Source organism: Scomber scombrus, chromosome 10 (genome assembly GCF_963691925.1).
Source record: "Scomber scombrus chromosome 10, fScoSco1.1, whole genome shotgun sequence".
NCBI classification, from domain to species: domain Eukaryota; kingdom Metazoa; phylum Chordata; class Actinopteri; order Scombriformes; family Scombridae; genus Scomber; species Scomber scombrus.
Genome location: NC_084979.1, coordinates 24,697,724 through 24,715,017, shown reverse-complemented (window position 1 = coordinate 24,715,017; position 17,294 = coordinate 24,697,724). Strand labels below are relative to the sequence as shown.

The 17,294-nt window shown below is 39.5% G+C and overlaps 2 protein-coding genes across 2 annotated transcripts; both read left to right on the top strand.

Moving 5' to 3' along the window:
* Positions 1-1,072: 1,072 nt before the first annotated feature.
* rad21l1 (RAD21 cohesin complex component like 1) lies at positions 1,073-9,047 on the top strand. Its single transcript, XM_062427135.1, has 13 exons — positions 1,073-1,219; positions 1,737-1,866; positions 2,500-2,599; positions 2,978-3,092; positions 3,842-3,926; positions 5,226-5,327; positions 6,823-6,936; positions 7,182-7,411; positions 7,536-7,617; positions 7,710-7,855; positions 7,965-8,075; positions 8,380-8,454; positions 8,865-9,047. The coding sequence occupies exons 1-13, from the start codon at positions 1,073-1,075 to the stop codon at positions 9,045-9,047; spliced, it is 1,620 nt and encodes a 539-aa protein (XP_062283119.1).
* A 3,890-nt stretch (positions 9,048-12,937) lies between these two features.
* On the top strand, positions 12,938-15,853 carry LOC133988279 (syntaphilin). The gene is made up of 4 exons (XM_062427879.1): positions 12,938-12,981; positions 13,080-13,205; positions 14,263-14,412; positions 14,599-15,853. The coding sequence occupies exons 1-4, from the start codon at positions 12,938-12,940 to the stop codon at positions 15,851-15,853; spliced, it is 1,575 nt and encodes a 524-aa protein (XP_062283863.1).
* Positions 15,854-17,294: the final 1,441 nt, after the last annotated feature.

Genomic DNA, 17,294 nt, shown 5'->3' with positions numbered 1-17,294 from the left:
TAAGCAGGTGTAAATGTAATGAACTTATTAAATTAGAAACTATAAATATTGAGTAACACTGACCTCTGTCTTTTTCTTGGAGAAGCTCCTCATCGATTCATTCGTTAGTTAGTTTGAGCCTCTTTTGTTTCTCTCTTTGGCCTCAGGACGTGAACTGTATTTATATATCGATTAAAACACTTAATCGACAAGTTTCTGCTAGTTTTTACAATAAAAAGACAGATGTTATCATTAAACGAGGAGTAAATGTTAAACTAACCTTAACCTGAACCGAGTGAAGCGGTTCAACTCCCCCTCGAAACAAATATTTAGCTATCAATATTTTTCGTTTTCTTCATGCCATGATTTACTATCAATTATTTAACGATGCCAGAAATTATAGAAAGCAATTTAAAGAGGACGAAGAAACGACCGTAACAACCTAAAAAAAAAATGTTTGTCAATAAGACGTTATTTTTTCCCCCACCTGTATTCTGCAATGATCCGCCCCTACTCTGCCTCTGATTGGCTCTGACTGTGATGTACATAATCATTACCCTATAAGGCTCTGAATTTCGCTAACGAAGGCAACAAATTCTAGCCAATAAGAGGCAGAGTAGGGTGGGTCTTCAGAAAAATGCGGGTGCTTCAATTTTTTTTTGGTTCCTCGCGGTGACGTCACGTTCCAAACGTCAAAACGCGGCACTTACAACGTACAGGTAGGTCTGGTCGACTAGCTTGGTAAGTGTAAATAATTAATTAAATTAAACACTAAATAAATCTAGATAAATTGTGAGCTGTAATAAATACACGCCTGTACTATGCCCCCTTTCGAAAAACTAGTCAGCTTTCTAAGTTATTGTGCGTAACCTCCTTTGCTAACGCAGCTAACTTAGCTTCGCCGACATTGACCTTAAAAGTTTGTTACGTTCAGGCTCAAATTTGGAGTCACGTTAAATTACACTTTCTTCAGAGTTAACTATTTTTCTAGTGTTGAATTGTCTTGAATTAAAAGTGTACCCGTGCAGTAGGTACATGGAAGAGGTTTTAAGGTTTTAGTTGTTGTGTTTGTTGCAAGTGACAGCTGAGCAACATGATGTTCTTCACGCAACTCTTCACGTCCAAGAGAGGGCCGCTAGCCAAGATTTGGTTAGCAGCACACTGGGAGAAGAAACTCACAAAGGCCCAAGTGTTTGATTGCAATCTGGAAACAACCATTAGAGATATTATTTCTCCTAAGGTAACAAAACAAATCTCTAAAACAAAAAAAGCATGTCACAAATTCTAAGATAATGTTATAACTTACAATCTAATTCAATCCAATACAACAGCTCTGCCATAAATTATTCTTTATTAAAGGTTATATAATTTCAGTTTTTGTTGATATAGTCAAAAAAGGTGATAATTATACTTTTCTGCTTATTACTGAGGTCATACTAAGTGGTGGTGGTGAATTATATTTACTGGTGTTCCTAATAGTTTGCCCCTCATATGTGTGTTAATGGAGTGGACAAAATATTAGGAACACCATTCAATATAATTCACCACCATCACCCACTATGACCTCAATAATAAACATGAAGTAGCATTATCACCTATCTGATAATGTCAACAAAAACTGAAGCTTCATAAATGTTGAATTTAAAGCAGAGCTGTTGTATTGGATTGATTTAGATGGCGCAGGTGTTCCTAATAAAGAGGCCAGTGAGTGTATAAACCAAGGTATGAATAACATCTGAGTGTGTGTCTTTTTGTAGATGAAAATTGGTTTGCGGACATCTGGCCATCTGCTCCTTGGTGTGGTCCGGATTTACTCCAGGAAAGCAAAGTATCTTCTTGCAGACTGCAGTGATGCCCTGGTTCAAATTAAAGTGGCGTTCAGGCCAGGTAACACACTTATGTTTTATCTGTCAGTGGCAGCAGTTATTTAAATAGCACTGAAACATAAATATGGCTGTAAAGAAGTATAATTACTTAACCAGAGCTGTTGTTTTGGTTTACTTTATGTGACAAAGTGTTGAATATAAAAAGTCTAATCTGCACTCTGAAGAAGCTGACTGGATGTTAAACATAAACTCGACTCTTTTCACAATCTGATTGCAAGGATTGGATGATAATGGAGTGCAATGGAATCACTGTCAAGCTGAATACATTTTAATTATATTTATACAATTAGTGGCAAATACTTTCATTTATGAGCACTACCACCAGAGGGTGACATATGCAACATGTTAAACTTTGGGAAAGAAAGTGCTCAGTACGAGAATGTTATCTACATTCATGTCATGTACAGTATCTAAAAAAAGTCCTAGAACAGGTGTAGGCATACATTTCCACTGCTTAAAACAAATCTGTTAACACCCCCCAGAAAGGTTCATTGAACTTTATTGAGATTGAGATTTAAGGGTTTAATAAAGTACCTGTCAAAGTAACTGTAGTTTATGTTTGTATTCTTTTTTGGATGCTGTTCTTAGCTATTTTAGGTCTAATTGTAATAAATGCTTTCTCTCTTAACACCAGGTCAGACAGATATGCCTGTCGAGGGGCTTGAGGCCACAGTAAAAGCAATAACCTTGATTGAAGATTTCACCGACTTCGATACCCAGCTGCCAGATCCAAGGTACACATGTCTCCTTTTCGCTTGTTTGTACTGTAGTCATTTAAGTCTTTTTTGTTTTAATGGCAAAATCTTAATTTTTCACAAATGTATTGGATACATTTTTGCATTGTTTTGTACTTCTCAAATGATAGTAATTAAAAACACAGGTAGGTCTTAGTATATTTAATTTAATGATCACTCTTCAAGATGCCTTACATGAAAAATTCAGTTGTTCAGTACAAACATTACTGATGCTGGAAATTATATAATGAAATAATGTTTTAAATTCTTTAAGCTAACTGCTTCGATTAAATTTGGATCACATATTGATGCCTTAAGTCTAATGGATGAGTATTCTGTCTCTGTCCACACCATGCTCTCATCAAACAGGGACACCAGTAACATAGATGTCACGGACCACTTTTCACTGAACCAGTGTCGATCAGAGGAAATCACTCTGAAAGAGGATTTTGGAAGCAGCTTTCTGAACATGAGAGACATCAGTAAGAACCATGTTTTTTAATATTATGGTGCTTCCTGTTTTTATGTTTTTGTCATTTACTTTGTTAGTCAAGAGCCTTGTGGTACACCAGTCATTTACTATTGCATTCAACGTTTGTACTATAATTAGAGGATTAAAGGATAAGTCTGGTGATGTTCGAGGTTTTTCTTATTGTCAACATGAAAAGAGCAAAAACGGCAGTTAACTGATCCTACAAGTATCGCTTGTGTAACCAAAGCATAATGTTTCTTATTCCTCTTTGCCATGGAGACTCATTGTTGTCTAAACACTATTAAAAACACATGAATGAGCCTCACTGTTCTGCTCTGACTGACATTGTATGTAATTACAATAACTTGGACACTGCTGCAGTAAATATTCAGTACCCTGCTAAATCTACAGCTGAAAATAGCCTCCAACAAATGCACTATTTACACCTGAATGAGTAATATTTACTAAAATAAAAAATGCAATGGTCAGCTGTTCTAGAAATCTGCAGTTTCTATATTTTCTGTTAAAAATGAAAATGTGTTTGTGACATGTTTACAAAATAGGAACAAATGTGCTTGGGGCTGCAAGGAGAGAAAGTACTAAGACATAGACAAACACAGAGTTTGTTGACTATAACAAAAATATAGGGCATCATCAGCCTTATCCTTTTAAGACATTTTTTTCTGTGCAGAGCTGACATCTCTCACTGACTTTGCAAACATTTCTGCTGTGTGCTCTGATGGATAGGAGAGGAATCCCAGAGCCTCCAGAGTGGAATGCTGGATATGAGCTTCCACAGCCTGGCTCAAAATGGAGACACTTTTGGGGACGAGGATAAAGGATTCGACCTGCTTGGTAATAATTGTGAATTAATCTGGAACAGTTGTTCCATATTATAACAAAAAAGGAAAACTATCCTTGTGATTTTACTTGCTTTACTGTTGTTGTGTTTTAACCTTTTTGCCAAATTATGCACGTCATACATCTTACAGCAGTTCACAGTAAAGATGTAATTTAGTAACAAACTGTTTTGAATTTTAAGAGGAATCAAGGGAGTTTAATTGGTGTTGCGTATATTTTGGCCAAAGGGTGTGGCTGTTTTTTTTTATACATGCATCCTAAGATTAAAAGTGACTCATATGTTACCTTCAGAGGAATTAACTCAAGCAAACCCAACACACCATATTTCTGTGTCCCAATTCAGAGGCTATAAGACAAGGAATTTAATTTCTACATCAAAGGCTTCACCAAAGTTGGCAAGTAGATGCAAATATGGTGGACATAACTTTTATGTCCTGTGAAGCCTCAGTAGTCAGTACATTTTGTTCGTGTTAGTTGTGAAATTGAGTGTTCAAGTGATCCCAACTCATTAAGTCAGAAAATACCAGGGGTGTTGTCCATATTTACCAGATACTCTAAATTTGCAATCAGATGGCCGTTGGTCACTGGTCATATATTATTTGAGCTGTACCAGTGAAGAAATTACTACAGGATTTATATAATTGAAGCCAGATTTAAACTCCACACTTGCTCCTGTTACAAACCCAAACATAATGTGAATCAGAGGGCATTATAGGGAAAAATAAGTTCTGTGGTTACAATATTTACCATCAGTCTGAAACTATTCAACAGACATCTGTTATGTGTTTAGGTGAAATTTCGCAAGTTTTACTGTAAAGTCTGTACATTTCCAAGTGGTGTTTGCATTTTGTCAGGGTGAGGTCCTGGTTATAAACTGTGAAATATGTGATTTCACAAGTTCACTGGAATTGCTCAAACGGACCATTAGTCTGGTCTCTATAAGGCTAGACTGTCTCATTAGGGGAGGCCTTCGGGTCCTCTTGAGGGACCCGTGTTCATGGCCTGCATTGTTTGGAGGATCCAGCCTCTGAAATGTGACAGAAAAAATAAATAGCATTTCACACAGCATGGCCAGACTGCCTCTCAGTTCTGGATAAACAATGAATGATAACCTCCTTTCTTCTGCTTTCCTTTTTCAGTGGATTAGTTTGAAGCACGTCTGCTACAGATTCAGATACAAAAACTGTCTACTGTAAATCTTTGTCCTTATTCTGTTAATGGTGTGCTTTTTTTTTTTAGCTATCTTATTTGTCAACAATAAGAGTGACTGATTCATAAGTAATGATCCTGTAGACTTTCTGGCGATCTCCAGTGATTATCCGGAGTCCACAGACTTCATCCCAGAGGAGCCTCGGACAGAAAATCCTGAGACCTTCACACTCAATTATCAGCACGGTAAAAACCCATCATGATAAATATTTTACAGCACATTAAAGTTACATACTTCCTGTGTTTACCTTCGATTATCATGAATGTAAAACAACTCCATTAGAACAATTGCTTGGTAGTAATTCAATAATTGTTAGTGATGTGCCTGTACAGTATTTTGTATTTACAGTAGGGCGGCAACTAACTACTGTTTTTATTAATTTGAAGATTATTTTCAAAATGTTCATCATCATCAAAATTTCCTAAAGCCCCAGGTAACAGCAGAAAAACGTCTGCACACTGTAGCTCCCAATGCAGGTATAATTTAATGGGATATCACAAGGATATTCAGACTGCTTCTGCCTGAAGGAGAGCAGGAGGCTCAGAACATCACTTGATATCCCATTAAATTATACCTGCATTGAGAGCTACAGTGTGCAGACGTTTTTCTGTTATGCAGGATGCTTAAAATGTCTGAAATTTAGTTTTTGATATTCAAGGGCTAAAAATGTCTTAAAATGTCTGGAATTGTAGGAGTTAATGCATTACATTTGATTTGAGGAGCTGGGGCAGAGTGAATGAGCACAATTATATTTGTTCAGTTTATGTTATTTATCATTATTTTCTGATTATTTTGAATAAACCAACCAATCAACTTATTAATTAAAGTAAAAAATGATGAGCAGTTGCAACTATAATGTCACAAATCATTAGTTGCAGTCCTATATACATTACTTCATGACAGAGGACAAAAGCTTTACAAAGAAACAATACATACAGTTATCCATATATAAATGATGACATAACTTATAACATGTTGTGCGTATCATTATTGTATCAGAACTGTGTATATAGCAGTGTAATTTGTCGTATTCTTTTGTGGCAGCAATGGTGTTATTTTTTCCTTAAAGATGTTTTAAAAAGGTTCTTAAAAGTCATTCAATTTGTATTTAAAAAAATGTGCAGATACTCTGGTTACAGGTTTAATTATTTGGTCCAGTGCCTACTTTTTTATTCCAGATGTGCGCGTCTCCTACATAACTTTGTGTAAAGCGCCAGATGCCTGACTAATTTATTTATTTTTATTTATTTATTTATTTGGATTTTATCTCGAACAATAACAAAATCCATCGAAAACCATCAAAATAAAATATCAGAACACAAAATAATAATGTTCGAGAGGGAACAGGAGGAAGCAGCAACAATTCAAAACTGACAAATAATCAGTTTACCAACAGATAAGACAAAGAAAAGCAGCACATCATCAATCAAGGTTGATTAGGGATTATTTGTGTCAGGAAAAAATAGCTTAAAGTAGTTGCTGATTTATTTTCTGTTGATTGACTAATTAATTGACCTATTTCTTTTTTTCTGCTCTAATTTTCACATCCACACAGATGTTGTTTTTTTTGGATTATACACCAGCAGCAGTGGACAGTGGGGTTATTTTGTATTCATCAAGGAAGTACATTTGCATTCAGGCTTATTTTTAAACTCATAATAGACTCCACATGTTTTCCAGATGCTGAACGCACACATCCTGTGGAGGTGGAGGTGGCGACTCCTACACTGAACGACAGCACCGTACTTGCTAATGAGAAAGAAGCCTTCGCCCTTGAACCTGTGGCCATCACTCGTAGGCAAACAACTCCTTAAAAACTGTGTTCCCTCAACTCATAAATGTTGATTATGCAAACAGTAACTCAAGCGCTATAACAAATGCTGGCATCGATCCTTTGAAACCACACACACATTCATTATGCTTATAAATCTGAATACTGGAGGAAGAGCCAAACCAAAGATTTACACACACATACCACACAGAGGCTGTTTGCACATTAAAAACAAGCACTTAGATGAACTGTGACTGTTTCTCTTCAGCGAGCTCCGAGGTTAAGAGGGGGAAGAGGAAACGTAAGTTAGTGGTGGACCAGTCGAAGGAGCTGACCAATGAAGCTATCAGAGAGCAGCTTGCTGACTACTCGGATCTGATTGCCCCTTTGGACATGGCCCCCCCGACCCGACAGCTGATGCAGTGGAAGGAGAACGGTGCTGCAGACAAACTCTTTGCACTACCATGCTCCACTGTAGTAACTCCACAGATTCTCAAGGTGAAAAGATAAGCAAAATATGTTCCCTGAAATCTTAGCTTCATAAAAGCATTTGTCTTTTTAATAGTGGAACATTTATTTAAAATAATCTCTATTATGGTTAAATCTCATTCTGCCTTTGCAGCTCTTTGCTAAGAGTATTTTCCAGGTGAAATACTCTGGTGTGAGCGAGGAGGTTGAGGGGATGCGGCTGGATGATCAAAAGGGTAGGAACTTGCATATACTGTATGTATAGCTGCTGTTGCCTTCTGCTCTGCTTCCACTTTGTTACATAAGCTCTGCATTCTGTCTTCTATAGCGCAGAGAGACATAAGTGGCCTCAATACAGACAACTTCAGTGTTGTAGATTCATCAGTAGATCATGAAAAAACACACAACAGTGAGCTGGCAGTCCTCGATCACTCAAACAACAACCAGCACGAGAATTACTCAGAGCTTGCACAAGTAAGCATTAGCATTTCTGACGAAGAAAAGGTGAGTGCAGTGAAATGATTCAAATCTCAGCTGATGCCTTTTCACATTTTTTATCATCTCTCTCTACTGTGTGTGTCAGGATGAAAACCAATCCGAATTCACTCATCCAGAACTTCCATCAGAAGACTCCATGTTTGTTCATCCATCTTACATGGCGCAGGAGACTCAGTCATCATCCATGCACACTCAGGTGCTCGTGAACACACACACACACACACACACACACACACACACTCTCACACACACTCTCACACACACTCTCACAGAGTTAGAAAAGTCCAACAGGGCTGTGGATCATTTTTCTGTCTGACTCCCACCACCACTTTTCACCTCAAAGTGAACTAATAATGGATGGTTATCTCTAAAAGTGGTCGGTACAACAGACAAGCTGCAATCTATGAGCGTTTGACAGATGGTGGGTGTTAATTTTCCATGCTGCCCTGGAGATTTGCCCGGCAACGCTGACTGAAATATGGTCCTTTTGTAACCTGCAGTCAATGCTGGACAGCCAGGACTTTGAGGAGAAGAAGACAACCAGGCAAGCAGCGAAGCTTCTGAGGGCTCTGAAAGTAAGGACCTAAAAATAAATTCTCAGGTGTTAATGTGGCGATAACACAAACTACCTCATCTCACATATAAATGTAAATTCAGAACAATATATTTGTGAGTAATGTCTTCCTAAAGCATTCACGTTAAACACACAGGATTGTTATTTCCAGTGTAGGCAGGGTCCGTGCTCTTTTTTTAACACTGAATGGCAGATAAAATCTAAAGCTACAGTCGACACGGATTTAGAGATGAGAAGGACAGAGCAGGATTAGGGATGATGTTGGAGAAATTTAATTCTCCTGTGTGACTGCCTGTGTGTGTGTGTGTGTGTCTCTGTCTGTGTGTGTGTGTGTGTCTCTGTGTCTCTGTGTCTCTGTCTCTGTGTGTGTGTCTCTCTCTGTCTGTGTCTGTGTTCGTTCTTGTGCTGCAGAGCCAGAGCAACAGTGACAGCAAGTTCAGCCTGGAGGCACTCTGCGCTGGGAGCACTCGCTCACAGGCTGCAGCCACTTTCTTCTGTCTCCTGGTCCTGAAAAAACAACAAGCCCTCCATCTGCACCAGAGCGGACCTTATGAAGACATCTTTGCCACACCGGGACCCAAGTTCTTTAATTAGTAAATCAGAATGCAGTTTCATTAAACGATGGCTTGGGTTCACGAATGACTTGCAGTCCTGGTTCTGCTGGATCTGCCTCATGCAAGAGTAGCACACGTTTGTTTTACAGTGTTAGTTTCACAGAGTAAAATTAATTTATTCACTTAAGTTTATGGCTTGAATGTTAAAAATAGTTTGAAAATAAGAATATTTTTGAATTTTGTCACATATTGGTTTGTCAATGTCTGAAAACGTGTACATATGTTAAGTGATCTGAGAGATCATTTTGGAGTAATTTATGTTTTTATTGTTATTTTATATAAGCAAAACGTATAATCTATTTATATTGTTGTTCCTCATAACATTAAGTGTATCACATTGAACACAAAATGTTCAGAACCTTCCTGTTGTGTTGTATCTGGCAGATAATAGCAACTATTTTGACATAATTGCTTTAAAGTACAGGTATTGTTGACATTGTTGGGTGGAAATCTACTTTATTCTTCAAGGTTACATTGGGGAGCCTTCCTTCTAAAAAGCATCTATTTAATATTGTTTCAGTGGGTAAAATGCATATTTGTCATCTATATGAAGCACAAAAGTGGCTAAAAGTTTGATTTATTTGTATATATTTTAATGTTTTACAAATATTAATTTTATATTAATATACTGACACTGAATTCATTTATCCACCTGTCCCTCTTATAGTGTGGATAATTTGGTAAAGTGCCATTTAAATCCAGAAAACTGTAAATAATCATTTTCAGAATGGGCGACTAATGTTACATTATATACTCAAGAGTTTTATTTATTTATTAGCCTACAACTTCTTTTACCAGAGAACCCCTACGTGGTTGTAGGAGATGACAGCTAATACAGACCAAATGTCTGAAGTGGCGTTCCCATTTCCGCTTGTTCTGGGAGTTAATTGTGTAAAAAGTCCTGAAAATGTGAATCATTAAAGCCATTTGAAATAGTTTTTGGGTCTAAAATTGTAAATATTTGTTATGGCTTGTAAGATTGTGGATTGTGTTAAAAAATAAAAAAATGTTTTTGAATGTATTTCTATCATATAAAAGCAAACTTTGCTCTTGTCTGTGGCCTGTGTGAGTCAGTGAATTATTATGTGCACATTCATCCATCATCAGAGGCGTTGTACACGGTGTTCCAGTCCAGCCGGATGCTCATCACCCTGCCTGCTGTCACCGCTGGATTAAATCTGGTTTCTAAACTAAAAAAAAAAAAAAATTAATCTGTCAGGAAATATCACCTCAACTATAAAAAAAAAAAAAAGTCAGTCACTAATCAACCTCTGCCAAATGAAGCGTTATCGCCCTACTGTCACTTTAAGAAGCAGCGATGCAGCAGTCGCAGTTGCCTCATTTCATCTCCGGGCTTCATGGCTGCAGGATGGACTCTCATCAGTATCATCATCAGCATCTCCTCCTGCTGCCTCCAGGGACTGTTCAGCCACCATCACACCCGGCGGGAACTGAAGCTTTATCTACGATGCACAACTTCCACCTGCCTAAATGGTACCGCACAATGTCTCTGTTAATGTAAGGTGTGTCGGGTCTTCTAACATGCTGTATTATCATTGTTGAGTAACCGTGTGTAGGACACAGCTGGGGTTGGATTTGTTAGTCAGCTTTTTTTTTTCGTCTTGTCATGATTATTATAACCAGAATTTCTTTTAAGGAAAGTAGCTGCTGGGTTGTTATGTGATGTGTTTAAGGATCTTTTTCTGTTCTAAACTGCATATGCAAACCAGTGGTGATACTTTATTTTGGCTGCTCTGGTTTTCCAACACTTATTATTATAGGCGACAGATATGGAGAAAGCACTGCGTTTTAATGCCGTAATGATGCCTCTAAGGACAAAGCGCAGCATCCACACACCTCATGAGATATGACTTGTAAATCCTTGTGGCATCATCAGCTGACTGTCTCATCATTTCAAACGTGTAAATTGGTGCTCTGATTGCAGTTTTCATCCACCTACTGTCTGCTGCTCGCCTCCACAGTAAACACAGATACTTACGTAAGATGATTGCGTATTTCTCACCAATAACGTAGTGGCCACTTGTTGCGCAGTCAGAAGAGAGGGAGGTGAGATTTCCTGTCTCATCGTCCTAGAATTTAAATATAGGACAAAATGGCTATATCGTTTTAAGATTGGTTTAATTATGAGGCTCTCTGTGTGTGTCTGCTGTCATGACAAAGATTTATTGTGTATTTGAGGCTTGGATCAGCAGGTTTCTAACCTTCACAGAGCTGCATGAAGTCAGACACTTTTTTGAAGAAAGAGGTGAACATTTTGTCCTTGTGATAGTTATTTTTTTGCTGTAAGGCAGAACTGAGCTGCTCCATAATAACTGAGATGGAGACAGAAAATAACCATCTTTATAAGAAACACCTGTGCAATCTAATTCAATCCAATACAACAGTTCTGCTATAAATTATACATTTATGAAGCTTATACATTTTCAGATTTTGTTGACATTGCCAGGACGGTGATAATTCTACTTTATGTTTATTATTGAGGTCATAGCAGGTGGTGGTGATGTACTGTGGTGCATTATATTGAATTGTGTCCTCTCCATTAACATTCATAAGGAGCACACCACAACCATCACCCACAATGACCTCAATAATAACCAGAAAGTATAAAAAAGTGAAAATGTATAACCTTCATAAAAGTATAATTAATGGCAGAGCTGTTGCATTGGATTGCACATATGCATCAAATGAAGTGTCTGGTGAGTGTATGTGCTCATTATTGCTTTTACTTTGCTGCCGAGCTGTGGCTACTGAGTACACTGAGGTCATCTCCTCTAGGTTTTCATGGTTTTGTGGTGGGCGTTTAGACTCAGTGTACTTATATTTCATTGCTACTGGTCAACAAATGAATAAAAGATAGGCCTGTGTATCGATAGCAAAGCCTGTAGGATACCTTACATGTTTTGACTCTTTTCTGTCATTTAACCATATACATCAAATTGCAGTGTTTCTTAAAATGAAATGATTTATCTAAAGGAAATAGTCTTGCATTCAGCACTAACTTTTGATGCTCAGTGCTACAGATGCATTTTGGTTGAGTTTCGATGCCCCACCATGTAAGGACTCACTGTTTGTCCACCATTTTACTCCTGCTGGTGCACAGAAGGTTTTGAAACAGCACTTTGCCCTTAATTTTGGAAAGAATACGGACATCGAACAGTGATCAACTGTAAAATGTGTAAAATCCAAATGTTTAAAGGGGGGCAGGTGTTGTCATGCTCTGGCCCTGCTTATAGGGAGTGACATGAGAGTGAAATTAAATAATTATTTATTTCAACCGCCTTGAATTTCTGAAGGACTCCTGTAGTTATTGGATCCCACTGTAGGAAGTAACAGTAATAGTGTAGATAGGTAATAACCACAGTGATTTTATCATCGTACACCAGCCACCACATGTCAGATTTTCCTTGATTTTTGCCCTTTGACACCACTTAATGTTATCTGCAGCTCTGCAGATGGGGAGGGCACAGCTCACATAGAGGCAGCTGCACTCACTGTGAACTCACTGTGTCCCCTTTGTGTCAGCATAGAAAGGATGCTTTATTCGCTGCTGGCCTAGACTATTTCTTTATTAGGGTTAGGGTCAGACTATTGTCACTGACTTTCAGTGAAGAAGCACATAATGCTACTTACAGGACAGGACATTTTTGAATATTTCATGGAGGTTTTTTACTGAAATAGATTACTGAGGACAGCGTTTTCTTTTGGGATTCATTTTCCACGTGTTCTGCGCTGTGCTTTACCTCTGATGTGTTTCTGTATGTGATGTGGTCGTTACAGTCCAGCTGTGAGGGCTCCTAGCGTCCCTCTCTAGAGGCAGCCGTGGAGAGGTTGGAGGTCCCTCGCACACCAATGTCTCTCACTCCGAGTCGAAAGCCCTCCTCAGGTCAGCGCAGGTAGTGTGGCCTCCTTCTCGCACCTTCTGTTTCACAATGAAGCAAACGATCTGACACATTTAATATAAGGACTTCTCACCATTTTACCTCCCTGCAAGGCGCTCAGTGGGAACGAGTGTGGCCAGTGGGCGATACAGTGACACGTCCAGCACCAACACCTACCCTGGTCGGGTCAGGGCAGCAGAGGGAAGCCCCACAGCCCGGACATATCCTAATACACCCAGGTAAGACTTATAAAACTCACTTTTCACAATATGTAAAACCATTGTTCAGAGCAGCTTTTCCTGATGAGTTTGACTGATGTGTTAAACCTGTGATGGACTGATGCCCTCTTCCAATGTGGTTACAAACTGAGACCCCTGCAGTCTTCTTGCCCATTCCCATTAAACGTATGTAAATTGGGACAGACAATATTAGAACCATATTTTAGTATAATGCAATATAATTAAACAGCAACACAAACTACAATCTCTAAAATAACTATATAGTTAATGTAACACTTCCCTGAGTCAATAGCAACAAAAACAAACCATTATAAGATTCACTAAAGTTTTCTTGCAGGGCTGTTTTGATTGGATTGCATCAGATTGCACAGATGTGCCCAATAAATTGTTAATAAAGTGTAATATTTAAAGATCCCCTCCAGACATGTTTAAGATGTATATAAAGCACTCTGCTTTGTACAATAGAGTCTGGGGTTTATTTCACAAAGTAGCTCAAATATCTCATTGAAATCCTTAAAATTTCACATACTCCTTCTCCCTCATTAAAAAATTTAGAATCAAGAAGATGAAAATGCAGTTTTTAATTTCAAAAGTTTAACTCTTTAACATAAGATGTCTCCGATTTTACTGAAAAGTCAATTTTTAATGTTTGTGCACTGGAGGCTTCAAGTTTCCACATGACTTACTGAAGTTGAACTGCCCAACGATTGGCTCCAAACTAGTTTTGATATCACAAATCATGCTTGTAGGTAAACCGCTTTTTACCTCAGAGAAACTTTCAGCAGATAAATATGAAAATAAACATCATTCTGCACAGTGAGCCTCAAACATCCAACTGAATGAGCAAGAAGAAAAACACATTTTTGAGTGCAGCGACACTTTAATTAATATCAGCAGCTTTAAAAACAACATGTGTCTAACTTTAACCCTGCCTGCAGGGTCATGTTCAACACAAGCTTTGCTCAGTTCATTGCTGTTTATTTTTTCTGAACTGGACCCGTGAAAAAAGCCAATCGCTTCATGTAAATGACCTTTTCACACCTGTGTGTTTATTCAGGCGTCAGGCGAAGCACACAGCTTGCAGTAACAACCATGGGATCAGACCCCCTACTCCGGAGCAGTACCTTACACCCCTGCAACAGAAGGAGGTGTGTATACGACATCTGCGAGCCAGGCTGAGAGACAATGTGGAAAGACTACAGCACAGGTGAGTCCTTTTTTTCTTCAGCTCAAGTGTTTTACTGGTTGTGATTCCAACTTTCATGGTAACCAGTAAGAATACGTTAAACATATCTTTTTACGCTTCTGTGCACAAAACTACCATGATTGGTCTCTGTAAGAGAGAAAAAACTAAATTAAGTCCTCTACTCAATTGTTCTTTATACTTAACCAGGGACTGTGAAATAGATGAGCTGAGGGCCCAGCTGTACAGGATGCAGGAAGACTGGATAGAAGAGGAATGCCACCGTGTGGAGGCCCAGTTAGCCTTGAAGGAGGCCCGCAAAGAGATCCAGCACCTCCAGGAGGTGGTAGAGTCAGTGAGGTCCAACCCGAGTGTTCGGGAACAAGATCCCCATGACCACAAGCCATACTCAGGGTTGCAGGGAGCTCGGCCGGGGGGAAAGTCTCGTTCTTGTGGTTGTTCCCCAGCCAGCACTTTGAGCCGTGGCGCCACCTACACCCGGATGAGCAGTGAGGCTCTGCAGCTGGAGTGCAGCTCAAAAGCTCCTGAGCCAAGCGCAGCATCTCGCCCAGCGGGGCAAACACACCTGCTCCTGGAGGCGGCCCTCCTAACAGACCCGCCGCCATCACAGGGCCAAAACAGAGGCCCCCAAACTGTGCCCCGTTCCTCCACCTATGAAAGGATGTGCAGCGGGGGGACTGTTCTGCCAATCTCACACTCCTGCCACACTCTCAGCAGCAGCTGCAGGTACGGTGGACACACCTACCTTCCTCATCATCACTTGTTCCTGCACTTACCTCAGGAGGAGGCTCCGATATCAGCGGCACCTGCTGCCGTTCCTGCCACTGATCCGATCCCTACCCCTGCTCCTGCAGCAGAGAAGAAGCCAGAGGTCCGCTCCCAGGCCTGCAGCCCGACCATGACCTGGCTGTGTGAGGAGGGAGGTGTCGAAGAGCTGAGTGTAATTTCTTTAGCAACAGCAGACATCACCCCGTCAGAACCACGTCAGTTTCCATCATCTTTACCTCCTCTGTCCCCTGCTGAGCACTCATACAGTTTAGAGCCTCTACCGCCCGACAAGTCAAAGGAAATAACAAAGAGGCCAGCAGAGCCCCACACCTGCCAGCCCCATCGTACAGCTCCACTTCCAGTGAGGCAGGAGGCTACAGTGCTGGAGATAGAAGAAGACAATGAGGAGGAAACTGAAGCAGCAAATGAGGAAGGACGTTCCCCTCCGCTGTGCCACTGGAGCCGCTACTTCCTTGTAGATCTTTTGGCTTTGGCTGTGCCAGTGGTCCCAACAATGGCGTGGCTGTGCCGTGGGGGGCCAGGGGACATGGTGCCCGCATACCACATTGGGTCCCTGCTGAGAGGTTGCTGTGCTGTGGCCCTACACTCGCTCCGCCGTCAGGGTGCAGGCAGGGGACGAGGGCTGTCCAACATGAACGGGACAGCACCAATCTGACACTTTCTGCTCCCTCTGACATTAACAACTCCCAACCTGTGCAGGCACAGCCACGGCAACGCTGACTTTGCTTCAGATTGGATTAGATTCTGGTCATTGCCATGTGTTGGATTTCCCCACTAATAAGATTTTTAGATTTTACATAATGCCCTTGTGATTTTGTGGTCATGACTTGCCTTAGAGAACAAAGGATGAGTTGTACATTAAATGCTCTCATTACTCAAATATACTTACTGCTTCTGCCTGCAGTTTAAGTTGTTTTCACTATATTGCGATTTGCATGTAACCCGCAGTTGGGTTGGATTCTCTTGCTTGAATTAAAACGCCTCTGCCTGGTTCTTTAGATGATCTTCTTGGTGAAGTCATGCAGATTATATTATGAAAAGAAGTAAAAGAGAAATTGTGTTAAGTTGAATGCTTGTTTCTCATCTTCTATCCCTCTATTTTCGTCATCATCATGTGTTTAAAAGGAAAAGTTGATAGTGAACGAAAGAGAGAGAGAGTCACAGTCATGCCATTTCTTTAAGGAGCATCCTGCAAAAGCAGAAAAATAAAAGAGAAAGTCTGACTTGTTCAGAAACTTACAGAGCACAGAGTGTGTAGGCATTCATTTTTGTACTTCGGTCATTTATACCAATGAAAATATTTGACAAAAAGCTGTTGGGGACTTTTTACCCTCCGAAACGTAGAGCATGTGCATCAAATCTAATACTCAGGTGCAGGAAAGACAGATCATTGAATCTCTTGCTAATAAATAAATCATGGGAGTAAGTTTATCATTGTACAGTGTCTCTATTTCTTCAGACTCAGTTATGATGTATCCATGTCCTGAGACAAAAATGTGGCTCCGTGTTCATCCATGCATATATCTGTTAATGCAGTTTGAATCTAACACTAAAAGAGTTGGTTATGTGAGCTGCTCAAGTCCTGAAATGCACCGTCTGCTCGTGTATCTGCAGTTAAATGGTTAAAAGGTTAAAAGGAGATAAGAGGAAACATTTCTCTTAAGATTTAATATACAGTACTGGATGAATGAAGGATGCTGATGAGACGTTTGTGAAGAGATAAATTGTTTTTGATACTGTGATATATTTTCTCATTTCAAATGTAACATGAGATCTTTCCACAGCTACAAGTAAAGATTAATAATTGGGAAATAATTGCTTGTGTCAGTTGCTTTCATGGCATTTTACTGCAGTTTATAATAATGTACATAATGTATCATACAGTAGTTTTATCGTTATTCCTAAAATGCAAATACTTATCTTTTAAGAAGTAATTTTGCTGACTGAAAATGTCTCATGTAACTACAAACTATGATGTGCAATATGTTTGGTGATTCATTTAATGTTTCAGCTTTCAGGGATATTTCCAGTGAGGTTTTACAAGTAGTTTTAATTAATGATTCAACTTATGGGAGAAGTACAGATGTTAGTGCCAA